At 38.7% G+C, this 27,421-nt stretch overlaps 1 protein-coding gene across 3 annotated transcripts in view; it reads left to right on the top strand.

The window, feature by feature from the left end:
- The window catches only part of PLS1 (plastin 1), a 112,991-nt gene that overhangs the window by 44,612 nt on the left and 40,958 nt on the right, over positions 1-27,421 (top strand). For 2 of the 3 annotated variants that reach the window (XM_011958080.1, XM_011958081.1), the window contains exons 2-4: positions 18,123-18,228; positions 24,315-24,478; positions 25,910-26,039. In XM_011958080.1, the coding sequence (XP_011813470.1) occupies positions 18,159-18,228; positions 24,315-24,478; positions 25,910-26,039 (364 nt within the window). In that variant the 5' untranslated portion in view covers positions 18,123-18,158. The remainder of the gene's footprint in view (positions 1-18,122; positions 18,229-24,314; positions 24,479-25,909; positions 26,040-27,421) is intronic. The other variant, XM_011958082.1, reaches the window with a different exon arrangement.

The following is a 27,421-nucleotide window of genomic DNA, read 5'->3' as shown; positions in this document are numbered from 1 at the left end:
TTCTCAAAAATTCTTTTTAGCCATCACATGGGAATAGTTAAGTGTGAATCTTCACCTTTTTTCTTCCTCTCTTGTCTGTTATAAAAGTAATATTTGAGCCAGACCTGATGGTGGCCCATGCCTACAGAGACCAGCCTGGTTAAAAGAGTGAGACCTGGTCTCTACAAAAAACAAAAACAAAAAAAACTTTTAGCCAGGTATGGTAGTACATGCCTGTAGTCCTAGCTTTGAGAGGCTGGAGTGGAAGAATGCCTTGGGCCCAGGTGTTTGAAGTTGCAATGAGCTATGATTGCACACTGTACTCCAGCCTGGGTGACAGAGCGAGACCCAGAGTGATTATATGTATATATATAATATGTATATATATAATATGTATATATAATATATATGTATATATAATATATATTTTTTAAAGTAATATTTGGTCATTGTTGGAAATACACAACTATATAGAAAAAATTTAAGGCATTCACAATCTCACCACCCTCACCCCCAAAATAGCTCCTATTATCATTTTTGTATATATATGAATATATATATCCTATTCTTTCAAAAAGATATGTACTTTTTCTTTTTAAATATTTTCTGTTCTTAAGAATGAATTCCTTTTTTTTTATCTCTGAAAAATTTAGACATATTTATTACAAAGTCCGTTTTGTGATTCCCAGTTTGGAAGTGTCTTCCTTTCATGCTGATGGATTCTCACGGTGCGTAAGTTTTGTCTGTGTGAGTTTTGTCTTCAGAGCACTATCTTCAGCTGGAGTCCAGCGTGTACTCTGGGTGGTGCCAGTCTTCCTACCGAGCACTTCTGCTTTCACCTTTGTGAGATCCTTATGGTTTCCTTGGTTTCTTGGGTTCTGGGTTTCTTTAGGGGAAATGGTGTGAATTCAGGCTCCCCCTCACACCTAGGGCAGTTTTGGGGTTCAGATTTCTCCTGGGTGCCTTTTTTTTTTTCTGTCTGTAGTATGTGTTAAGTATACCTCTTTACAGACAGGACTGCCTCTTCCCAGGTTTGGGCTTTCTGTTCCACTTCTAACTTTCTGCTGTGTTCAGGATCCGAGGTCTCACTCATTTGAGCTGTGAATGTTGCCCTGCTCTTATGCAGCTTCCCACTTCATATCTGGCTCTGGGATTTCTTTTGCTTTCTCTAGATCATGTATCTACTGAAAAAATTTAAAGATGTGTATTTTATTAAACATGTCTACATGTTTCCCTATCACCTCTGTCTAACTCGTCTTTTTTTCTTTGCACAGGTGTATACTTTAAACAAAGTTGGGAATATACTATCCATATTGATAATCTCCTTTTTGGAAACCTGAATAGTATATGGTGAATTTTTTTCCATGTTCTTTGAGAACATGATTTTTAATTACTATCTGATTTTCCTTTTATTGGTAGATTTACCATATATTATTAAATAAATTCTCTATTTTTTAGAAGTTTAGGTTGTTTTCATTTTCCATTATTTTAAGTAAAAATGAAGGAAAGATCTATACCAAAATCTTTCCACTCACTTTGGAATACTTCTGTAGAATAAATCCTACAAATGGAATTGTTCCATCAACATTTTTGAAGAAAGCCTTGTTAATTTGAGGCTTTTGAATCCATTGCTGCTAAATTGTGCTACAATGTTTGTTCCAGTTTTCACCTTATGAGTGTGGTCTGTCAGTTTGTGTCCCATATAGCGGGGTCTCTGTTTCCCAGAACATATTATCTGATTATTATCCTTTTAAAAGTATGGTTAATTTTCTGAGCAAAACAATGGTATTAATATTTAATTGTTATTTTAATTTTCATTTAGCTTAATGGCCTTTTAAAAATATAGTTTGAATAGATCTATGGTATTTTCAGCTTTGTAGCCTCAACTTCCTGGAGCTCAAGTAATCCTCCCACCTCACCCCTCCAAGTAGCTGAGGCTACAGGGATGTACCACCATACTGGGCTAAGTTTTCTATTTTTTGTAGAGACAGGGTTTTGCCAGGTTGCCCAGGCTGGTCTTGAACTCCTGGACTCAAGCAATCTGCCCACCCCACCACCATCCTTCACCCAGTTCATTTCCCACCCAGGATTATAGGCATGAGCCTGTTCCCAGCCTTCTTTTGTTATTTGCTGTCTTCCTATTGCCTCCCAAAAGAGTTGGATCTTTAGGTGGAAGTTGTATTTGTTAAGAGCAATGATGGGTGAGAGAGCTTGCAAATTGTAGAAGCTGAGGAAAAAATTAAATTGCTCAACATAAGAAAAGCTATTGAGATGGAGGTTGAGGGGAAAAGGCCTTGGTGAAGGGGAGACTGGAGCCCAGAAAGGAAGGGCCAGGAGTTGTGTCAGGGTAGAGAGTTTTAGAGTGATCAGAGAGGAGGTGGCTCTCTTGCAGAGAAGAGCTTTGGAGAAAGAACAGTTAAAGGAAATTTTGCAGTTTTGCCCAGTGGTGTGTAAAGTAAATTTTTCTTCTTGATTTGTCCACAAAGTCGTCAGTAAGATATTTCTCGTTAAATGCATTGTGAGGTTGGCTGTATTTGATAGGAATGCATTGAAGCTGTGGTTATGGCCCATGATGGGCACAAGGTAAGAGCCAAATACTGGATGGAGAGAGGTCAAGCAGCAGTGAACCTCCTGAAGTAGCCCTGGTAAGACATCAGAGTACTGAAGCAAGGCTCTGCTCACTGATGACAAAATGAGTCCAGTTTTTCCTCTTATATAAGTTTTGGGGTCCTGGTATATATCAAAGAATGGAGAGGGATCTACATAACAACTAGCATTGGCCTTCTAATACTGAGTATGCTTAGAGCTAACTTTGATTTAGTTTAGGAAAATAAGGAACATAATTTGAGAGTTATAGAATATATTAGTCAAATTCTCTTTATCTTCATTTGTTCTTGATTAAACTACCAACAGCTAAGATCTCCTACAGTAGGTCTGCTCTTGTTAATTTCTTCATTGCTTTTTTTTTTTTTTCTTTTTTTTTGAGATGGTATTTTGCTCTTGTCACCCAGACTGGAGTGCAATGGCATGATCTTGGCTCACTGCAACCTCCACCTCCCGGGTTCAAGCGATTCTCCTGCCTCTGGCTCCCAAGTTGCTGGGATTACAGGCATGCACCACCATGCCCAGCTAATTTTGTATTTCTAGTAGAGATGGGATTTCACCATGTTGGCCAGGCTGGTCTTGAACTCCTGACCTTAGGTGATCCTCCCGCCTCAGTCTCCCAAAGTGTTGGGATTACAGGCGTGAGCCACCACGCCTGACCTCTTCTTTTATTTCTAAAGCTATACAACCCATGGCATTTAAACATTAATGTCTATTGTGTTTTAATTTTGGCTTGAACCTCTTAGGCATATAAAATGACAGTGGTTTTCTTTGGTCATTTTTTTTGTTTTGTTTTTTGTTTGTTTGTTTGTTTTGTTTTGTTTTTGAGACAGGGTCTCACTCTGTCACCCAAGCTGGAGTGCAGTGATATGATGATGGCTCATTCCAGCCTCGACTTCCCAGGCTGAAGGGATTCTCCTACCTCAGCCTCCTGAGTAACTAAGACCACAGGTGCGTGTCACCACGCCTGGCTAGTTTATTTTTATTTTTCATAGAGAAGGGGTCTCTCTATGTCATCCAGGCTTGTCTCAAACTCCTGGGCTCAAGTGATCCTCCTGCCTTGGCTTCCCAAAGTGCTGGGATTATAGGCGTGAGCCACAGCACCTGACTTCTTTAGTAGTTTTTTTACTTAAAGTCGTCTTTTGATGTGCATACTCTTACTCAGCATTGTCAATGACTTGTTCTGGAACGTGAAGCATATCATTTTACCCCTCACTCTATATGCTGTTTTTCTTAATTGTGGAGTGAGGAGTGTGGACAGGACTTTATAACTGTTATAAATCATTAAACTTGAGTGTCGTGATTCATTTATGAGGGTAACTTTGTCTAATAATGAGGAATGGACGTGGAACTGCTTTGAAAAGTATAAAATGCTTGATCAAGTGCAGTTATCAATTTTTCTAATGCCAAGATTCTAGTGAGAGACAATTTCCAGAGTTGGTAGTGGGCACCACCTTCCTCCTCCAAAAGCAAAAGGTATAATTACTTCATAGTTCTCTAGCAAATATCTGGTTTCCCTAAGGGGCATCCTTGTTTTGCGAGTAGGAAAAACTCTAACCCGTTTGATAGAATCCTTCAGTGGTGGCAATCAGACTATTAAAAGAATTATAAAACATAGATTTGTTAATTAGTTGTATTCTTTAAGTAAATTGTGTTAATAATTTGATAGTTGTTAATTCTTTGTTATTATGGTATTCTTTGTGATTGATATTTTTCAGTACCTTTTCAAATCCATAACCTATCAAAACTTAGGATTTTAGGAAATACTTCTATGAATCCTTGAAAAAGAATACATGTATAAGATAATTCTTTCTTTTGTCTTTTAATAGGGAAGGCCAGAGTTGGATTATGTAGGTTGCAAAATGCAGTACCTCAGACTTACAACTCTGAAAAGCACTACTTGAAATCTCTGCAAAGAATGAAAAACTTGAAGTTTTAAACCATGTGTGTTTTAGAGGTTAAAGTTTAAACCCTGACTTGGAAGCACGCTGGGTAGGACTCTTCTGCTTACTCAGATGCAAGTTGGATCAGAATCTCTCTTGTGTTGCTGTGAATCATTTACACTGAAATTCTCAACTACAGCTGGAGGAAAGAGGATTACAAACCAGGCAGTAATACCTGGGTTATTCCAGAGCACTTGGAAATGACTCACAGCTTCCTGCTCTCTGACAGTTCTTCAGTGTTGGTCTTGAGGCATTCATTCTGAATGAGCTATTTGGCATTATAGGGAGTTACAGTCTGAGCATTATCTCTAATGTATAATTTCCTGTTACTAAATAATACGTAGAAAATAGGAACAAGGTACGTTTTCAGAGGAAAGAAATGTGATGTAAAAAATTGTGTCATAGAGGAAAACTAATGTGATGTAAAAAAAGGTGTCATTTTCACAAAGCTCATTTCAATCTTTTGATCCATTCCCTGAGTATCATAAGACAGGTCACATTCTGCCGACACTTCACCCTGGCAGTTCTGTACCAACAAGTCAGGTTCTAGGGCAGCTTCCAACAGGAGAAGGTCCTAAGGGGTACAACATAAGATGTAGGCATGGAAGGGGCTTGATGGAGACCACCAATATGAAGGCATTGTATAATTAAGGATCTGGACTTAGCAGACTCCTTGGGTTCAGAGCCCAGCTCTGCCACTTACGTGAAGCTTTTGGTCTCAATTTCTTTAATTCTAAAGTGCGAACTGTAATAATATCAACCTCATAGAGTTGCTGGGAGGATTCAATGAGTTAATACATGTAGTACTTAGAACAGTGCTTGGCCTATAGTGAACGCCCATGAATGCCTATTATTAAGGCTGTAAGGGAAGTCTTACTTGCTGTGTTTGGACTGCCACTGTGTATGAGGCATGAGTGCTGTGTTTTGTGTTTTTTGGGTAGGGAGTTAAGGGGAGATTTTATGAGCCATGTTTATACAACCTTCATGTGTTTTTGATTGGATGCAATGAGTTCAGGTCAGGAGAAGATTCTAAGATGGCATGCTTGCATTTGCCTCAGATTCAGATTTAAAACTTCATCTTTGCTTCATGCAAATAAAAAGACTACAGAAGGCAAATGAGTATAGGAAAAAGTTTCTCCATAGCTTTAGGTCTTGTCTTCCTGATACCCCTTTACTACAGGCATGGGCATGTCGCAGAAGCTCTGCCAATCACACAACATCCTGGGAACTAGACTGTCATCCTCAGATAGCAGCAGAAGCATCTGGAGACAGTGCTGTAAAGCAGCACATCATAGTTCTTACTGTGGAGCTCCGTGGAGTTGTCTGTCACCTGTTCTTTGGGAGTCTATTTCTTCAGCCCTCTCTTGATTCTTTGAGCCAATGCCCTGAATCTAGTGCATTCCTTTTTTGACAAATGTTGCCAGAATCAGGTTTGTTTGTTGCTTATAGTGAAAATACCTTAACTGGCACAAATAGCAAGTAGGAAGATTAAATATTTCCATTGTCAGTAGATAAGGGGACACAGTTGAAGCTAAGAGTCCTGGAAGTCATAGAAAATTCCTTCTTAGAAAGCATGGTTTGGAGGGAGTGAGAATATCCCTTCTTTTCTGAGGTACATAAGAAGAAATGCAATTTTGACCTATTTGAGTAGAAAAAGGGAGAGTCCTTAAGTTGGCCAATATTGGGCTGCTCTAAATACAAGGTGCAGCATGTAGGTGTGTTTGGAGATGGGAGTGGTGATTTTTCATGTGCTGGAGATGCAAATTACCAATAGGCAAAAAGACTAACAGAAAATTAAAGGCTTTCAAAGAAGTGACATTTTTTGAATAGAATCATCACCATCATTGCCACTGAGAAATTAAAAGTGATGTTGTTAACTGAAATCTATATTGTATTGCATCATCTTATCACCTTAGGAGTTTCTTAAGGATAATGGTGTATCTATATTTCTTCTATACTTGAAAATTACAAGGTGATAAGATGCTATAATACAATATAAATAGTCAAGAACTCCATTTGTCAGATTATGAGTGGTCTGTGGGGAAGACCAGTAAGGTTTTTCTCCCTTAGCTGAGGTTTGCATCTTTTTTCAGTCTGCCTGTTCATTTTTCTTTTTCTTTTTCTTTTCTTTTCTTTTTCTTTTTCTTTTCTTTCTTTCTTTCTTTCTTTCTTTCTTTCTTTCTTTCTTTCTTTCTTTCTTTCTTTCTTTCTTTCTTTCTTTTTTTTGAGACAGAGTCTCTCGCTGTTGCCCGGGCTGGAGTACAATGGCACAATGTTGGCTCACTGCAACGTCTGCCTCTTGGGTTCACGCGATTCTTCTGCCTCAGCCTCCTGATTAGCTGGGATTACAGGTGCACACCACCATACCCAGCTAATTTTTTGTATTTTTAGTAGAGACAGGGTTTCATTATGTTGACCAGACTGGTCTTGAAATCCTGACCTCATGCCTGTTCATTTTTCAATTCATTTTTCAGCCAATTGGTACCTACTCTAGAAATCCTTCCTTAAATCTTCTAGTCAGATGATTCTTTCTTTCCTACTTACTTAATTCTAGCCTGTACAGGGGTTCTAGTTCATTTTGAGAGCTGACTCTCTAGTAGGGGCTGTGTGGAGGACTGTGAGGCTCAGTGAGAAAGAACTGCAATTGGTGAGGGATGTCTGCAGTGGGTAAGGGAGTCATGTGTTTGCCATTGCTGTCATCTTTGGTTCATTGACTTGCTTACTAAATTGTAAACTCTTTGAGAGTCAGCTCTGTGTGTGAGTCACCGTTTGATTGCCTCCAACACTTGGCACAACACCTAGCGCCTTAGGTGTTCTCAATAAATCTGTGCTGAAATGAAATGAGGGCAATGAAGGAAAAAAATCATGGTGGAATTTGAGCTTTGCTTTGAGTGGGGGTAAAGATTTGGCTGTGGGAGAATAGAGTTTCTAGGGACAGGAAATGGCATGAAGGAAAGTTGTAGAACAATATGGAAGAGGCCTCAGGAGAAAGAGGAGGCCTTTTTCAGGATGTAGTGGGAAATCAAGATTGTTAAAAGGAAAGGTTTGGAGTCTGTATGTAAAGGTTTAACTAAAATTGTTGAGGCTGTGATCTCATGAAGGAAATTGTTTGAAGTATAGTTTAATGGAACAAACTAAAAAAGACAAGAGAAAATTCAGTTGTGGGAGGCATCAGTTTTTGGAACATTTTCCTCCTCCAGGATTTGAAAATAGAGAACTGGGCAGCTTGTGTGATTATGAGTAGCAATATAGTGACATTATTATTGTCAACTGGAACTTCAAAACAATAATAAAACCAACAAATAGATTTGATAAAGAAGCTCTCATTTCTAATGTTCCTACATAAGGTTTATTTCAGGCCAATTTTTTTGAGCATCTGTACCTATGTTAGATATCTGACCATGTATAAAAATGCCTGTACAAAAATGAATGGAGAGTTTTGAATTTTTTCAGCTTCATTCGCTCCTGAATTGTCTGCCATGCGTCCTTCTTGTTCCCTTTGTGCTTTGAAAGCACATTATCATGCCACACAGCAAATTATAGTGTGGGTCTTACTGAGATCTAGGTCAGGCACCACTTTGGAAATCTAACTAACTTAAAGGGACTTGCCACTCAGTGTACCTGTTTTTGGTAGGATGTTAGATAAATCTGCAAACATCTTGGACATAAATATTTTTTACTCTCAGATACTAAGTAAATTGCTTTTTTCTCTCTACATGCAATACTTTAGAAGTTTCCTGATTTTAATGATTATTGACTTTGTATGTCATTGCAGCTAGATTGCCCTGCCCTGCCTCATGCCAGAAAGACCTGCCCATTTCTCATAATATATTACTACTCACTTTGTCATCGTTAGCTGAAGGTGAATTAAAAGTTAATAGGAGCCGGGCTTGGTGGTACACGCCTGTAGTCCCAGACACTCAGGAGGCTGAGGTGGATCACCTGAGCCCTGGAGTTCCAGGCTGCAGTGAACCATGATCATGATACCACACTCCAGTTTGGGTAACAGAGTGAGACCCTATGTCAAAAAAAAGAAAAAAGAAAAAAAAAAAGCCAGGCGTGGTGGCTCACGCCTGTAATCCCAGCACTTTGGGAGGCTGAGGTGGGTGGATCACCTGAGGTCAGGAGTTGGAGACCAGCCATGACCAATAAGATGAAACCCCATCTCTACTAAAAATACAAAAAATTAGCCAGGCATGGTGGCTCATGCCTGAAATCCCAGCTACTAGGGAGGCTGTGGCAGGAGAATTGCTTGAATCCAGGAGATGGAGCTTGCAGTGAGCTGAGATCGCGCCACTGAACTCTAGCCTTGGCGACAGAGCAAGACTCTATCTCAAAAAAAAAAACAAAAAACAAAAAGAGAATAGGAAGAATTTTTCTGAATGAAGGGAAAGGGAAGAAAAGGTACAAAGCAGTCATAGGTCTAGAGACCTTTAGGCTATGAATATAATCTTTAATACAATACTACTGATCAGTGTGGGAGCAACTATAAACTGACTTCTGTGGTTCACTGATGCACTGAGTTTCTGGGATTAGGTGAGGTCATGGTAAAATACAAATTATGACCAAAGTAATGCTTATAATCTAGATGTAAACTTATTTGGAAAATATAGGTAATTTTCTTTCCCAATTCAGAATGCCCAAATATTCTCCATCCTTTGAGGAAGTGACTTGCCTCCCATTTTCTTCATGTAGATTGTTTGTTTTTGCTCTCTCTGTATTCGTTTAGACACTTGTTGCTGAAAGCAATAGAAACCTAGTTTAAATGGCTTTTAATAAATTTTTTCGAGTAACCACCAAAAAAAAAAAAAGAAAGAAAGAAAAACCACAGTGGAATTCGGGACTCTGAATTCCTGACAACTCTGCCAGAATGTGTCTTGTCTTTACCGTTTGTCTTCTGCAGTGTTGGTTTTGGCAGTGGCTGCTGCTGCTGCTGCTGCTGCTGCTTCTTTCTTCTTTCTTTTTCTTCTTTTTTCTTCTTCTGTCTTCTTCCTCTTCCTCTTCTTCTTCTTCCTCTTCCTCCTCTTTTTCCTCCTTTTCCTCTTCCTCTTCCTCCTCTTCTTCCTCTTCCTCCTCTTCCTCTTCTTCCTCTTCTTCTTTCTTCTTCTTCTTCTTTCTTCTTCCTTCTTCTTTCTTCTTCTTCGACTGAGTCTCACTCTGTCGCCCAAACTGGAGTACAGTGGTGTAATCTCAGCTTACTGCAACCTCTGCCTCTCGGGTTCAAGTGATTCTTGTGCCTCAGCCTCCTGAGTAGCTGGGACTACAGGTGTCCACCCCCATGCCCAGCTAATTTTTGTCTGGTTTTGGCTTCTTCTTAGCCTTGTGTTCTCTCTTTGTTGGAGGTATGATGGCTACAGCTGCTCTGACCTCTACTTCCTCTCTGATTCAGGGGATCATGTGGGGACTCTCATTATAAAATGTTTTACAAAAGCCTTGTTATGTCTTGTTGACTCCAGCTGGATTTTATGCCTATTCCTAAAGCAAAATCACTGTGGCCAGGGAATATGATGTGCTGCATGGCTTGGACCTGGAACCTTAGCCAAAAATGGCATGGATGTATCATTACAGGTGCAACATCAGAACTAAAGTTAGGACTGTTGCCAGAAGAAGGAAAATAGTTGCTGAAGGAGAAAACAAAACATGTTGAGGAAATTATACTCAAAGTGTTATAGACATTATAATGATGGGGACTTGGGTAATACTCATGTGTTGAATTTTCCCAGAGAGCCAGTGAAGGCCTAAAGTGGGAGAAGGGGTAGGGGACAGTAGATGGGATATAAATACTAAATGAGAAAGAAAAGATCCTGGGATGCCAGGTGGGCCCAGCTGCCTGAGCTGGGAAAGTCTCTGTGGTTAATAGGCTTGTGACCTGCTGGCTCCTCATCTTTCAGAGGGGACGACAATTGTAAATGCCCCTTATTGGGTTCAGGGATGTGATGAGTAGTGTAAATCTGAGGTTGGGTTTTGACAAATTTAGAGACAAAATGTTTTCTTCTGGCCCTCAGTGAGCTATTTGATGGGAGTGTTTCTTTTTCTTTTTTTTTTTTTCTCTTTTCTTTACTTTTAAGAGATGGAGACAGGGCCAGGCACAGTGGCTCACGTGTGTAATCCCAGCATTTGCGAGGCCAAGGCGGCTGGATCACCTGAGGTCAGGAGTTCGAGACCAGCCTGGCCAACATGATGAAACCCCGTCTCTACTAAAAATATACAAAAATTAACTGGGCATGGTGATGGGCACCTGTAATCTCAGCTTCTTTGGAGACTGAGGCAGGAGAATCACTTGAACCCAGGAGGCAGAGGTTGTAGTGAGCCAAAATTGTGCCATTGCACTCCAGCCTGGATGACAGGAATGGAACTCTGCCTCAAACAAACAAACAAACAAACAAACAAAACCCTAAAAAACAAAAAGAGATGGAGACAGGGGGTCTCACTGTCTTGCTTAGGCTGGATTCAAACTCCTAGCTTTAAGCAATCCTCCCACCTCAGCCTTTTGAGTAGCTGGGACTACAGGCACAAGCTACTGTGCCCAGCCAATGGGAGTGTTTCTAAAGAAACACACAGCATTTCCATCCAGGTCCCCTGGGAGGCCAATGAATGAACAGAATTGAGAAGGTGAGGAACCAAACTTAATAGACTGAAGGACTCATCTGGCACACACAGTGCTTTATAATAATTCAAATTGTTTGCCAAAGCTTAAAAATCAAATTTCACCTAAAAATATGGATCTGTGACTTCCCTTGAAAAATCAGAAGATCTAGCAACCCTGGGCCTCATTCCTCTTGGCAACTGTCCACTGGAGCTCAGCAGTGGCTGCTCCTTTTCAGAGCCCTTCCCATCCCCTACCAGGTCTGAATCACACTTCTGACTTTCCCTGCCTGGCCCTTGTAGGCTTAGAGATGTGGATGGGATTTCCAGGGGACAAGCATTATGGACACATTAAGGAAGGGGTAAAGGTTGGGAGTCAAATGAGGAGGGGCCTCTTTCTTCATCCAGGATTTCAGGAACTAGGAAGAACATTCATGGCTGTAGATAGGAAGTGTTGCTGAGCTTGTGGCCATGAGGCATCATTGTTCAGCGGGTCCTCAGAAGAACTGATTCCCACTGTGTGGATTCTAATTTCCTCAGCTTACAAGTTATGTATCACCCAGTGTTGGATTTAGAGAGGACTTAAGGCTTTAGGAAAGTACTGGGGACTAAGTCATTCCCTTTCTTTCTCCCCTACAAATAGTTCCAGTCAGTCTCCTATTGATACTTTTTATTGTGCGTTCGCCAGTAAATCCTACTTTGCACCATTTATATATACTTTTAATCTAGTTTCCTATTTTTCAGCTAAGAAAACTTACTAACCTTGGCTCTGCCAACAGAGGCAAAGATTTTTGTGCCCCTTGAACAGGCTGCAGTGAGGGAGCAGTGCCTGAGTCCTCGGAGGTGTGGCAAATCCATTAGCACATCTATCTGAGTGGAGCTGAGGGCACAGAGTAGGAGACCCGGGGACCAAGTTGAGTCATACGTTTCACATTGTCCCTCTTTGCCTAGGCCATCCCTTCAATATGTACTTCCTCACTGATCACTTGAAGTGTTTGGGTTTCAAAACTGAATAGGCCTGTTTGGTGTTAGCCATGGATAATGGTAGAACTCTGAGATAAAGGCCTTGTGAGAAGAGACTACGTTGTTGTTGGTTTTTGTTTGTTTTTGGCATGCTGATTTAGCCATTCAGTAAGCAACTCTAACTCTGCACACTCATTCATTCAGTTGCACAAGTCAAATAACATTTGAACCTTTGTGCTTAAGTGATCAAACCCCATGTATTAAAAAGTAAAGTCAGAGCTGAGGTGCCAGCAGCTTTCATTTCAATATGTTGTCTTTCCTTGGGAAAGTTATTTCCTCTAAGCCCTTCTGTACAGCCAGTTTTTGGGTCCGCATCCGTATTTTTCTTCACCAAATACTTGCTGACTCATTGCATGTTTTTACATTGTTTTTCTGGTAACTGCTGCCCCTGACTTGCACTTAGCTTTAATGAAGAAAGGGATAATTTTGCTGCAATGTGAATCTTCCTTATATCAAATGCTTTTCCAAGAGCTTGTTTCTGTTTTCTTCAAGTCTTTGGTCTTTGTCTTTCTCTTATTCTTATTTTCTCTTAAACTCATGCATGTGAGTGTGTGTGTACATATGCATAGTCTCACCCACCCCTTTTAGCCTTCTTCTCACATCACCATTCCATATAATACAATTGCCTTGGTTACAATTAGTTCAGAAACTTTTTTTTTTTTTTTTTGAAATGGTCTGGCTGTGTTGCTCAGGCTGGAGTGCAGTGGTGTGATCTCGGCTCACTGCAGCCCACACCTCCTGTGCTCAAGTGATCCTCCTACCTCAGCCTCCAGAATGGCTGGGACTACAGGCTCTAGCCACCATGGCTGGCTAATTTTTATATATTTTTAGTAGAGATGGGGTTTTGCCACGTTGCCGAAGCTGGTTTCCATCTCCTGAGCTCAAGCGATCTGCCCACCTCTATGTCCCAAAGTGCTGGGATTACACGTGTGAGCCACAACACCTGGCCTTAGTTCAGAGACTTCTAACCTAAAGCCATATATGATATATGCTGAATAACTCCTATAATATGTGGTATATAGTATAAAAGAGACTCCTTTATATCCAGATTTAAACAGAAAGTGAATTAGAAGATGATTCTGATTTGTTCATCAAAGAACAATAATCGTAAGATTGTACTATTTACAAAAAATCCGTTTAAATTAAACTTTTCATGCATTTACAGTTGAACCTGATAAGCGCTATGTTGTATAAGTACAGTTTTAGGAGAAACTGATTCTTACTCATCTTTTTATCTTCATTTAGCCAAGCCAAATAGGATGTATTTGTTGAATACATGAATGAATGAATTTAAACTCCCTTACTAGGGGCCACATGTTGGGACTTTTAAGTAAATAGTAGAAAACTCTTGGTGGTAAGTCTAACAGCCACTGAAGGCCAGTCCCAAATTGCCAATGCATGGGAATCCTCCTAGAGGATCAGTTCCTCTTCCACTTTTCTTTTCTTCTTTTCTTTCTTTCTTTCTTTTTTTTGTTGCTGTTGTTGTTGTTTTGTTTTATTTTTTGAGACAGAGTTTCACTCTTGTTGCCCAGACTGGAGTGCAACGGTGCGATTGCAGCTCACTGCAACCTCTGCCTCCTGGGTTCAAGCGATTCTCCTGCCTCAGCCTCCTGAGTAGCTAGGATTACAGGTGTGCACCACCACGCCCGACTAATTTACTTCCACTTTTCTTTAAGCACAAATCATTTTAAATGGAACCTTCTTTCACCAATTAAAGCCTCTTTTTTCCTTGCCTAATCCTCAAGTGTACCGTGACACAACCAAATATATATTTGGAAAGTTAAGCACATTCTAAAAGAGACTTTTGAAAATTTAGATAAAATTGGATTTGATCTTTTCTCCTCCCTCAAATTTCTTCCTTGAGCCTTTTAAAAGTTTACCAAAGTTAGAGCAGTTCTTTATGATTGGCAGAATCTAAAACCCTTCTTAGAACAGTTTCAGGAAAAAAAGGCAATAGAAACAACCCTGAATTGCCATGAGACTGACAATGTAAAAATCACAACTCTTACCATTCTTTTGTACCCTTCCAGAAAATGTTTTATAAACATACAGCTGATACCATCACTTTCCTTTCCCTGCCACACTTACTTTTCTGCATCTTGTTTTGTTTTTTTTTGAGAGTACAGATGCTCCTTAACTTACAGAGGAGTCCCATTCCAATAAACCCATCGTAAGTAAAAAGTGCATTTTGTACACCTAATCTACTGAGCCTCATAGCTTAGCCTTGCCTACCTTAAATGTGCTTAGAATGCTTACAGTAGCCTAAAGTTGGGCAAAGCTTTCTGACAACATGGTAAATGTAGAGTATTGGTTGTTCACCCTTGTGATTGCGTGGCTGCCCGTGGCTCACCACCTCTGCCCAGCATGATGAGAGTATCATACCGCTCTCTGATGACTGTGTATAACTTCCGCACCATTGTGAAGTTGAAAAATTCTAAGTCAAATCATCGTAAGTTAGGAGCTGTCTGTGTATCTTGAAGATCCTTTTATATTTTTCTATTTGTTTCATTTTAATGTCGAAGGATTCAAAGCAACATCTTTACACTTATTAGCTATAAAAACAAAGCTTTAAAAATAGGAAACAGCGTTGTATGGGTTTTGCTTTTTTGAGAAGTTTACATGTTGCTTTTGCCTGATTATAGGAGACTAAAAATATTTTATGTAATTAACAAATTATATAAATTTGAATAGGCATGAGCAAAGAATATAACCCCAGGTTTATTTTTATCGTTTCAAATGCAAGGTCAACACAAACACTGTTAATTTGCAGTCTTTCTGTGGAGTGCAAATGCTAAAATTGGGCCACTATTTTTAAAACTTGAGGCAAGGAATAGCATTTTGAATACAGGAAAGGATATACAGGATGACTGAAACCACAGAGATTCAAAGCCAGCCACAACACAACTAGCATTTTGCAGACCCAGGGAATTATGCTTAACAATCCTTAAAAAAACGATTTAATCTATTTGAACACAAAATAAGTATGCCTGTATATAGTTTTAAATATACTAAAGCTTTCTAAAGGTGAGAATCCAATGAAATGAATATTTAATGCTAAGATGTAAGAACCTGCATCTGGGGAGTAAGATGACTTCTATTTACTCCTTTTTCTACTGACTTGAGCTCTTTAGAATTTTTTTAAAAACAGCATAGAATTAAATAGCAGACAGTAGTATATTTAAAACAAGACTAAAAGATTTAATTGCACATTTAATTAGAACCAGGCTCCAGAAAAATTGTAAGAGATAGAAATTTGTGATTTCTAAAGAACACCACAATTTCTGAATAAATTTGTGTACAGATCACAAATGAGCCATACTCTTAGAGGGCTTCACACAATTTAATATAATTTTTCAATGATGAATGAAATTTCAGTGAATAAATTATTTTGAAAATTGATGTGCTTCACTGAAAAATTAGGGATGATATTGAACCTTCTATATAAATACAAGTCTATAAAAGTGTATAAAAAGAGGATTTTCCACTTAGCTTCAATTCCTATTGTTTTATAAAGCACTAGTTACTTATTTTCTGAGGCATATATTAACTGTCTGATAGAACTAAGTGTTTATGAGGAATACAATATAATTGGTATTCATCTTTAGCTGTACAGTGAATAGACAAGCCACTACGTCATTTTAAAAATAAGAGTTGTGGCTACTCTATGGAGTAGCCATTCTTTTATTCCTTTACTTTCTTAATAAACTTACTTTCACTTAAAAAAAAAAATAGGACAGCTCTTACACTGTTGGTGGGAGTGTAAATTAGTTCAACCATTGTGGAAGACAGTGTGGCGATTCCTCAAGGATCTAAAACCAGAAATACCATTTGACCCAGCAATCCTGTTACAGGGTATATACCCAAAGGATTATAAATCATGCTGCTATAAAGACACATGCACATGTATGTTTAGTGCAGCATTATTCACAATAGCAAAGACTTGGAACCAGTCCAAATGCCCATCAATGATAGACTGGATAAAGCAAATGTCGCACGTATACACTATGGAATACTATGCAGCCATAAAGAAGGATGAGTTCATGTCCTTTGCGGGGACATGGATGAACCTGGAAACCATCATTCTCAGCAAACTAACACAAGAACGGAAAACCAAACACTGTATGTTCTCACTCATAAGTGGGAGTTGAACAAGGAGAAGACATGGACACAGGGAGGGGAACATCACACACTGGGGCCTGTTGAGGGGTGGGGACTAGGGGAGGGATAGCATTTGGAGAAATACCTAATGTAGATGATGGGTTGATGGGTGCAGCAAACCACCATGGCACATGTATACTTATGTAACAAACCTGCATGTTCTGCACATGTATCCCAGAACTTAAAGTATAATAAGAATAAATAAGAGTTACATTGCTAGATATTAGAAGTCTTAAAAATGTAAATAATTCTACTTTTAGATATTTATCACACAGAATAAACATGGAGAAGAATAAAGATTTATCTGCAGGGATGTTCATTGAAGCATTATTTGTAATGAAAAATTAAAAGCAGTGCAAATACTCTGAAAGAGGGGATTTACCAAATAAGTTATGAGATAGTAATATGTAGCCATTAAATATTATGTTGATGAACCAGCATGAAAACATAGTGACAATGTGTTATTACCAATAAAAAGTTTGTAATATAGTATGGTCACATTGTTCTCACCCCCAAAAGGTACACATGTGTTTTGAAAGTAGGTCAGAAGGGGGCCAGGCGCCATGGATCAACATCTGTTATCCCAGCACTTTGGGAGGCTGAGGCGGGTACATCACGTGAGGTCAGGAGTTCGAGACCAGCCTGGCCAAGATGGTAAAACCACATCTCTACTAAAAATACAAAAATTAGCTGGGCATAGTGACACATGCCTGTAATCCCAGCTACTGGGGAGGCTGAGGCAGGAGAATCGCTTTAACTTGGGAGGCGGAGGTTGCGGTGAGCTGAGATTGCACCATTGCACTCCAGCCTGGGTGAAGAAGCGAGACTCTGTCTCAAAAAAAATAAAAAAAGAAAGTGGGTCAGAAGGATAAAGACAACGAAATGATATTTGTCGATACTTCTGGATAGTAGGATTATGAGTAATGTTAATTTTCTGTTTGGGACATTCGTTATCAATTATTTTCTGTAATGAACACATACCACCTTGTGACTTTTCCTATAGCCCAGTTTTATGTAATTTTTTCCTTTTTAGTTTGCCATACCTGCTCAGAATACGAAGTCCCCCACCCCCTCACCGCTCAACTTTCAAAGGCCGAGACAGGAGGACTGCTTGAAGCTAGGAGTTCAAGACCAGCCTGGACCACACAGTGAGATCCTGTCTCTACAAAAAACTTTTAGCTGGGTGCAGTGGCACATGCCTATAGTCCTACCTATTCAGGAGGCTGAGGTGGGAGGATCACTTAAGCCTAGGAGTTTGGGACTGCAGTGAGTCACGATCATGCCATGTAAAAGAAGAGCCCCACAGACCCTCAGAGACTTCACACGGGGAAGGAGAAAGAATGTGGCAGTGGTTGAATATTGTAAAGCTGAATGTTAAAACCACACATCCCATTATAAGATAAGCAGATTCTGAATTTACGTTTTTTGTGGACATGATTCATGTCTTAAAAAAGTTTACTTTCTGACCTTATGCTGTACATTTGTAAATGCTCTACTTTTCTCAAACTTGAAATGCATTGCTTATTTTCTTGAAATTGTGGGGCAAAATGCAAATAGAAATTAATATTAATTCATTAGGCTGTTGAGAAATATCTGTGTAAAAGCACGAGGTAAGAAAAGCAGGTGTTTCTTCCCCTTATTGAGTCTCAGTTATAGTTTGGCTGGCCTATGCTGAGAGATTGTTACCAGGGGACCTACTCCTATTTGTTCTTTGTCAGCCATATCTCATAGATAATTTCTCCTAGAGAATGTACTTCCTCTGTACCTTATATTGCTTAAATAAATGTTTCCAAAGGTTTCATGCTCTTTTTATAATATTGCTTTTTCTAGATATAAAGACCTGAAGATAGTCTTTTCTGTCCAAAGATGGAAAACAGTACTACTACCATTTCTCGGGAGGAGCTTGAAGAACTACAAGAAGCATTTAATAAAATAGGTATGCTTGAGAAAAAGTAAATACGATATTACTGTTCTGCTTGATGTCAGACTCCAGGAATGGAACAATACCTTTTATTTCATCTACCACCACCCAATTACCTCCAGATTTATTCCTTTTTTTCTATCTAGGTTTCACTGGATTCTTTCTTTCTGAAAGATAAGCTAAGACTGGCTTGAATTTCTAGGTGAATTGGACTTTGAATTCTTTGATCGTTTCTTTGCAGAGGATAATCCAGGTTAATGAATGACAGTGTAACTGAATACACTTAACACGGTATCCTTATTACAGAGAGAAAAAATATAAAAATACTTCCTTGTGTATAAACTGAACTCTGGCCTTCACATCTTTGTCACTAACTATAATACTTTCTGACTTCATGCAGAATATTTTTAAAATCTCAGTATTGTTTTTAAATGCCATATATCCTATTTTCCTTCTCCCACATGCATAATTTAGAAAGTCTTAGTATTGTTTTTAAAGGCCGTATGCCTTATTTTTCTTCTTTCACTTTTTATAGCCATTTAGTGTTTTGTGTTTATGACGTTATCATTTTCACAGTTTTGTATTTTTCTTCCAAAAAATGTTCCTCATACTCTGTTGGATCTCAATTCTTCTGCAGTTTGCTCTTAGGAAACCCATGGTAAAGGAGAATGCAAATACCTTTTTTTTGTTTTTTTTTTTTGCTTTAGTTTGCAAATGCATGCAAGTGAAAGGTGAACCCAGTGAAAGGTGAGCGCAGTGAATAGACATTGGGACAGTGACACCACCACGTTTGCCCCTTACTCATCAAGCTCCTTCTTTAGTGTAATGGAGCCCTCCATGAGAAACAGTCATATGGTAGATCAGGGAGGAGAAAATGATCACCGCTGGTCTTGTGCTTAGATTTCTCACAAATCTAATAATGACTAAAGTTAATGTGACTAAAATATCACACAGCATGAGTTATATTGACCAATACAAAGAAAAAAAGATATAAGTTTAAAAAATAAAGTGCTCCAAAAAAAAAAAAACCCAAAAAACTGTAAAACTCAGGAAGCTCATGTTTTACAAATCATTACTGTGAAATAAAGTAAATTCTACAGATATCTGGGCTCTTCCATGTCTCCCTGGAAATGGCATATTTGTCATTAGAGCATTGTATGAATATGGTACGATTTTCAGAAAACAGTCATACATTTTATAGAGAATTATATGTAGTGTCCAGAATCTTTTCAAGACAAAAACTGGGCAATTGTTGAAATGTTCTGCTCATTTTGAGCATTGAAACAGAGGAAGTAATAAAAATGTATCTCGTAGTTTGATATTTCTGTTATTTTATAGATGCAGTTTGGTAGCTTGAATAAAAGTTCTACCTAGGTCTTGGTAAAATAAATGAATGAGTAATATATTTACTTTGTTTAGCACACCAACTGTAATCTTTATGACTTATGAACATATTAATATAATATTGCAATATTTATTTAATGACATATGGAATAAACAATTCACTGATGGAACAATTTTTTTTTTAAACAAAAGCTTGTATTGTGGGCTGCCTTTCAGTAGATGGTAGTGAGGGAGATGCTCTGCTATGTACAAAATCCCGACCCAGAAGCAGGTCCTTGATAGAACAATTTTGACAGCAAGATAATTTGTTCTGTTTGAGCAAAGCAGTAACACTAGCAGAATATGTACTTGCTGACTTTATTTACAAGACAAACTGCTACTCTGTGAACTCAGAAACTTCTGCTAATTTCTGGCACACTTTTCTCAGGGACAGAGGGACATGGCCATCCAATGTTATTAGATGGAGTATTTTGGGGCCACTGGAGAAAAGGGGGAAGTTAAAATATTTCTCAGTATTGTTTCTTTTTGAAATTGTGGTTAAATATACGTAACAGAATTTACCATTTTAACCATTTTTAAGTGTATAGTTCATTAGCATTTAGTACATTCACATTGTTCTACATTCATCACCACCATCCCTTTCCCAAACTGAAACTCCATATCCATTAAACAATAACTCCCACTTCCTGCTCCCCCAGCCCCAGGTAACCATCATCCTACTTTCTGTATGAATGTGACTACTCTAAGTACCTCATATAGGTGGAATCACATAATATTTGTCTTCTTGTGACCGACTTATTTTACTTAGTACAATGTCCTCAAGGTTCATCCATGTTGTAGCATGTTTCAGAATTTCCTCCCCTTTTAAGGTTGAATAATATTTTATTGTATGTATATGCCACATTTTGCTTATCCACTCATCCAGTGATGGCCATGTGGGTTGCTTCCACCTTTTGGCTGTTGTGAACAATGCTTTGAACATGGGTATACAAATACCTGTTCAAGTCCCTGCTTTCAATTATTTTCAGTGTAAACATGATAGCGGAATTGCTACATCATATGGTGATTCCATATGTAATTTTGTGGGGGAACTACCATACTGTTTTCCATAGTGGAAGCACCATTTTACATTCCTACCAGTGGTGTACCAGGATTCCATTTTTTTCACATCCTCACCAACATTTGTTTTCTGGGTTTTTTTTGGATAATAAGCATTCTCCTGGGTGTGAAGTAGTGTCTCATTTTATTTGCATTTTCCTTATGACTAGTGATGTTTAGCATCTGTATGTGCTTATTGGCTGATTGTATATCTTCTCTGGAGAAATGTCGTTTTAAGACCTTTTCCTATTCTTGAATCAAGTTGTTTTGTTTTGTTGTTGTTGTCGAGTTGTAAGAAAGTCTTGTTTTCTTTTCAAACTGTGACCTTTATAGTTATTTAATCTAAGCCTTTATTTTCTCACCTTTAAAATGGGGATGACATTAGTAACCACCTCAAAGTTGTTGTAAGAATTTCGTGAGATGGCCAGGCGCAGTGGCTCATGCCTGTAATCCCAGCACTTTGGAGGCTGGGGCGGGCAAATCACGAGGTCAAGAGATTAAGACCATCCTGGCCAACATGGTGAAACCCCATCTCTACTAAAAATACAAAAGTTAGCTGGGTGTAGTGGCTTGCACCTGTAGTCCCAGATACTCAGGAGGCTGAGGCAGGAGAATCACTCGAACCCCAGAGGCAGAGGTTGCAGTGAACTGAGATCACACCACTGCACTCCAGCCTGGCAACAGAGTGAGACTCTGTCTCAAAGAAAAAAAGAAAAAAAGAATTTCATGAGGTAAGTCAAGTTCTTAACAAGTCACTTGGCTAAGCATATATGTTCATTAAGTGGTTTCTATTAGTTCTTGTCATGTCACACCAAAACCACAGAGGGCCTAGGGATGGAGCTGGGAGCTTAAGTCCACATATCTGTCTTCAGAATCCTAGCTCTTAACTAATCTTTTTAGCTTAACACGATAGTTATTAGGCAAATAACTTCCTCAGTCTTGTTTATTTTAAAATATTTCCTACTATTATGCTGGTTTAGAAATAAGCCAGCCTAATCTATGTGCATATTTCAGAATTATGGGAAACAGTTCTGAACTGGTAATGTAATGAGATTTTTCTCTAAATTCAAAGAAAGCAATATTATTGCAATATCAAGCAACTTAGCTTCCTAGCTGACTTTTGCAATTATACCAATATTTTGGTTATCGGTGGTTCTAGTTTAGAAATATTCTATCATTCTGAACAGTATTAATTCTAAAACTTTCATATGAGCATTCCAAAGAAAAGTTTCTCTCCTAACCATTAACTCCATGAGTATGGCAGCTCTTTTATTAAGAATAACAAGAAATATAGGAAACAAAGCAGCTATTACCAAAGAGAGCCTATCCAAGGCAGATCCAGGCAACAAAACAATGCAAAGCTCTGCTGTCAACTCTGGGCAGAAGTGTTTTGTGTCGCCTTTGTTCTGAGTCAAGAAGTGATACCCAGTCTCTAGGGAAACCCTAGGGAAGGGCATCTCTCAATGATGACATGAAAACACCTGGAAACCTGTTTCCCAAAGTCCAAATATAGTTGTGAATTTCTGGAACACCTAATCTCAAATGACATCAAATGATTCAGCATACATATTGGTATCATGAATACATTATGAAGCAGCAATGAATTATTGACAGATTAAACAGAATTGCCACCAAGTGAAATGTAGAACAGAAATATCTTATATGTATTTTACACAGCACACATATTTTATGTGGAATGTGGGGTCAGCAGATTCATTTTCTAAATTCCCTCAAGAAGTTAAAGTCTGAGTGGGTGCTCCCTTTTTAGCTACCTGTGACTTCCTCATGCTTAGTCCTCTTTTTTTTTTGAGATGCAGTCTCACTCTGTTGCCCAGGGTAGAGTACAGTGGTGCAATCTTGGCTCACTGCAACCTCTGCCTCCCAGGTTCAAGTGATTCTCCTACCTCAGCCTCCTGAGTAGCTTTGATTACAGGTGCCCGCCACCATACCCAGCTAATTTTTGTATTTTTAGTAGAGACAGGGTTTTGCTATGTTGGCCAGGCTGATCTCAAACTCCTGACCTCAGATGATCTGCCCACCTCGGCCTCCCAAAATGCTGGGATTATAGGCTTGAGCCACTGTGTCTGGCCTCCCCCCGCCCAATGCTTATTTCTTTGATGCTTAGTCATGTGCTAAAACTGAATTTTCTATCAGAGTAACAGTACCCTTAAAATATATATGGTGGCCCCAAATCTATGGGGATATAGCAGGGAAACCCACCCCGATAATTCTTTGTGGGTTCTTTTCTATCTTCCCTAAGTGTCGGCCAGTCTGAGAAATAAAGGGAAGAGTACAAAAGAGAAATTTTAAAGCTGGGTGTCTGGGGTAGACATCACATGTCGGCAGGTTCTGTGATGCCCCCCAAGCCGCAAAACCAGCAAGTTTTTATTAGTGATTTTCAAAAGGGGAGGGAGTGTACGAATAGGGTATGGGTCACAGAGATCACATGCTTCACAAGGTAATAAAATATTACGAGGCAAATTGAGGCAGGGTGATATCACAGGACCGGGGCGAAATTAAAATTGTTAATGAAGTTTCAGGCATGCATTGTCATTGATAACATCTTATCAGGAGACAGGGTTTGAGAGCAGACAACTGGTCTGACCAAAATTTATTAGGTAGGAATTTCCTCGTCCTAATAGGCCTGGGAGCGCTATGGGCTTAATAAGCTCAGGGCTTATTTCATCCCTATCTGCAACCGTAAAAGACAGACGTCCCTAGAGCAGCCATTTTAGAGACCACCCCCTAGGATCGCATTCTCTTTCTTAGGGAAGTTCCTGGCTAAGAACAAGAATTCCGAGATATTTCTCCTATTTGCTTTTGAAAGAAGAGAAATATGGCTCTGTTCTGCCCGGCTCTCAGGCAGCCAAGACTTTAAGGTTATCTCCCTTGTTCCCTGAAAATCGCTGTTATCCTGTTCTTAAGGTGCCCAGATTTCATATTGTTCAAACACATGCTCTACAATTTTTGTGCAGTTAATGCAGTCATCACAGGGTCGTGAGGCGACATACATCCTCAGCTTACAAAGATGATGGGATTAAGAGATTAAAGACAAGACAGGCATAGGAAATCACAATAGTATTGACTGGGGAAGTGATAAGTGTTCATGAAATCTTCGCAATTTATGTTCAGAGACTGCAGTAAAGACAAGCGTAAGAAATTATAAAAGTATTAATTTGGGGAACTAATAAATGTCTATGAAACCTTCACAATTTATGTTCTTCTGCCGTGGCTTCAGCCGGACCCTCTGTTCAGGGTCCCTGACTTCCTGCAACAGGAATAAACTCCATTTAAATATACACAAGGGTTTTGTTTTGTTTTTGTTTTTGTTTAAGAGATGGGGTCTCACTCTGTTGCCTAAGTTGAAGGGCAGTGGTGTGATCATAGCTCACAACAGCCTTGAACTCCTGGGCTCAGGTGATCCCCTCACCGTAGCCTCCCAAATAGCTGGAACTACCAAGCCTGACTTAAATATGAGTTTTTAAAATAAAGCATATAGCATATTCTGTACAGTTCAGGTACAGGAAAAAAAGTTACTGCCACCTGTGAAACAAATGTGGAAGGCTCTGTCTGCATGTCTGTGAGTCCTCCCAAAAAGCCTTCTTAGTGTACATCTTCAACAAAGATTACAAAATATATTTGATGATATATCTTTACAGATATTGACAATAGTGGGTATGTCAGTGACTATGAACTTCAAGACCTGTTTAAGGAAGCAAGCCTTCCTCTGCCTGGCTACAAGGTGCGAGAGATTGTGGAGAAAATTATATCAGTTGCTGACAGCAACAAAGATGGCAAAATCAGTTTTGAAGAGTTTGTGTCAGTAAGTAATCTAATCCTTTTGGGCTACTGCTAATCTTGCTTAAAGCAGAATTGTAATGTCATCACTAGCTTTGGTTAAATCCAGCTTCAGAGGCCAGAAAAAGGACTGCTTTAAAATGATGATGATAATGACAATAACTATTATTATTGAAATAATTTCCACAACTAATTCATAAAACAAAGGAAAAAATTATTCTCAAATTGTTGGAATGGAAATCAGGTTTAGATAACAGTAATTCATTCCCTAGAATAACTAGGTGAGTTCAATGCTTATTGTCTATTAATATAATTGAATAAATATTTATGAAATATAAATTGTCTGACTTTGCATTCTTTATTGATTAAGCAGGTATTTTAGCTCTTCTCTTCCTCGAAACTTTGCTAGGCACTTTTTACTCAATTTGATGAGTAAACAGAAATGTGATTCCTGCCTTCATGGAGTTTATATGTGTTGGGGAGACTGCATTGCACAAATTGATAGAAGATAACTATGAGAATTGCTATGACAGAGTGGTACAGGTCCTGTGAGAGTTTGTGGTAGAAGGAATTGAATTTGGAGGCGAGGCTGGATAATGCAGGGACTCAGGGAAGGTATCCCTACAGCGTGAGGACTGTGATGTGTTCTGAAGAAAGATTTTAAAAGTGGGTTGCGGGAAAATGAATAATGTGGGAGACAGGTAGACATGACAGCATGTGTAGAGGCCCTGTGGCTTTAGAGATGGTGAATATTCTCAAGCAACCGAAAGAATGTTTGTGTGGCTGGAGCTGAGATGGTAAGGGTAAGGAATGCAGCTGGGGAAGTAAGTCAGAATCAGGTCACACAGGGCCATGTCGAATTTTTGTTTTTATCCCAAAAGCAATAGGAAGCAATGAAGTGAGAAGAATAGAATGTGAAGTGACAAGATCAGATTTGCATTTTAAAAAAAACCCAATCACTTTGCTGCATGCAAAACTGATTGAATTCAGTCTTGCCAATCTCTGGTGAGTCCAGTGAGAAAGTGATTGGGAAAGGGAGTTTCTGTAAGCCTATGTTATTTCCTTTAAGAGCTGACTTATTTTAACATGAATACATTTGAGATGTTCAGCCAGGAAAATATCTTCATTAAGGCATTCTTTTATTTTTAGCATGTAGTTAGTTATTTCTTAGGTTTTCAGTACAAAAGATTATGGCAACCCAAGAAGAAGAATTTCAGTGTGTTCAATTTAAGCTTAGTTATAAAAAATTTATTCCACTGTTTGGGGTTCAAGTATTTGTCTATTTTGTGTTATTGGTAAAATGATGAAAGTTATCTGTGAATACAAGCAATAAGTACAACTGACTAGTATTTAATTTGGTATTATTTCTTATTAAATAAAGAAATATAAATAAATATCCTTCATCTTGTCAGGTTTTTGTTATCTGATTCTCAATTTTACTTATGTTCCATTCCAGCTAATGCAAGAATTAAAAAGCAAAGATATCAGCAAAACATTCCGAAAAATAATTAACAAGAGGGAAGGGATTACTGCTATTGGAGGAACTTCATCTATTTCCAGTGAGGGCACACAGCATTCTTATTCAGGTAACTGACTCCAAATCTGATCTTTTAGTCACTGATTCATTCATTAAGTGACATATTTAAACAGTTCTAAGATGCCACTCATTGTGATTCATACCATTATTTTATGTGCCATTGAGGAGAAAAAAGTAGTGCAGAGCACAGTATAACATGCCATTGAATTTGAAATGCATGTCAGTTTCAGAGATGTCAAAATGAAAAATCCTAGAATCATTGAAATCAATGAGTTCCTACTATGGATCAGGCTCAGTCTACAGAAAAAAGATTATAAAACAACAAAGTGGAAGTTGTTTGTACTCCAGCATTAGATGTATTTAAAAGTGGATTTTGAATGAGTTTTCATCCTGACTGATGAGATGGCTTTACTTTTAGACCTGAGCTAGGAATGGTGGAGAGGCTTATATTGCAAGGATTTTTCTCTTCCATTTTCTGAGATCTGAGATACCTGATTCACCTTTTATCTAGTAACCAAGTGACTAGAGAGCATAGCACCTGATTTGCTTGATCTCATTAAACCACTGGACCATTGCCCAGTGGGAAATGCAGAGGCATATTAACTTTTAAGATGAGGTATCTTCCCCATATTAAGCTTATCTAAGATATCTAAGAACCTTTGGCCAAGTTATTTTTATTCATACGAACATAATTAGAACTATGCTTTTTGGCCTTTTGACAAAATTACCTATAACCTTTTCCCCTCTTTCTTCATTTCAGACCTGAATCTGTTAATTATCTTCTTGATTCTGTCCCTTCCTAATTGGATTTTCCTCTAGTGATACACTCAAATTTCTCTCATCTATTGTATGTTTTTCCTAACTTTTTCCCATTAGGGAAGCAGCCATGAAGGCAGAGGTACATAACTGTTACCTTCACTTTTTGAAAGGTATTCACCCCTTAACCCAGTTTCTGCCTGTCATTTCTACTGAAGTGGCTTCTTTTTAAAGAAAAAAACCCAAATTATTGAGGCATAATACACATTCAGCAAAGTGCTGTAATCTTAAGTATATGGCTCAATGAATTTTTCCATGTGTATATATTCATGTAGCTGCCAACCAGAACAAGATATGGAACCTTTTCATCACCTGAAGACTCCCCCATTCCCCTAGTAGTAACTATTCTTCTCTAGAGGTTACCTCTTTTCTGATGTTTGTGACCATAAATTTTTGTTTATTTGTTTATTGAGGTATAAGATACATGTAGTAAATTGTGTGACGTGTACTATTCTTTTTTTTTTTATTAAAAAAAGGTTTTTTTTTTGAGACGAAGTCTCGCTCTGTCGCCCAGGCTGGAGTGCAGTGGTGCAATCTAGGCTCACTGCAAGCTCCATCTTCCAGGTTCACATCATTCTTCTGTCTCAGCCTCCTGAGTAGCTGGGACTACAGGCG

Source organism: Colobus angolensis, unplaced genomic scaffold, assembly GCF_000951035.1.
Source record: "Colobus angolensis palliatus isolate OR3802 unplaced genomic scaffold, Cang.pa_1.0 Scaffold46, whole genome shotgun sequence".
Classification (NCBI taxonomy): Eukaryota; Metazoa; Chordata; class Mammalia; order Primates; family Cercopithecidae; genus Colobus; species Colobus angolensis.
The sequence above is the reverse complement of the archived record's forward strand: the minus strand, read 5'-3'. Positions and strand labels throughout refer to the sequence as shown.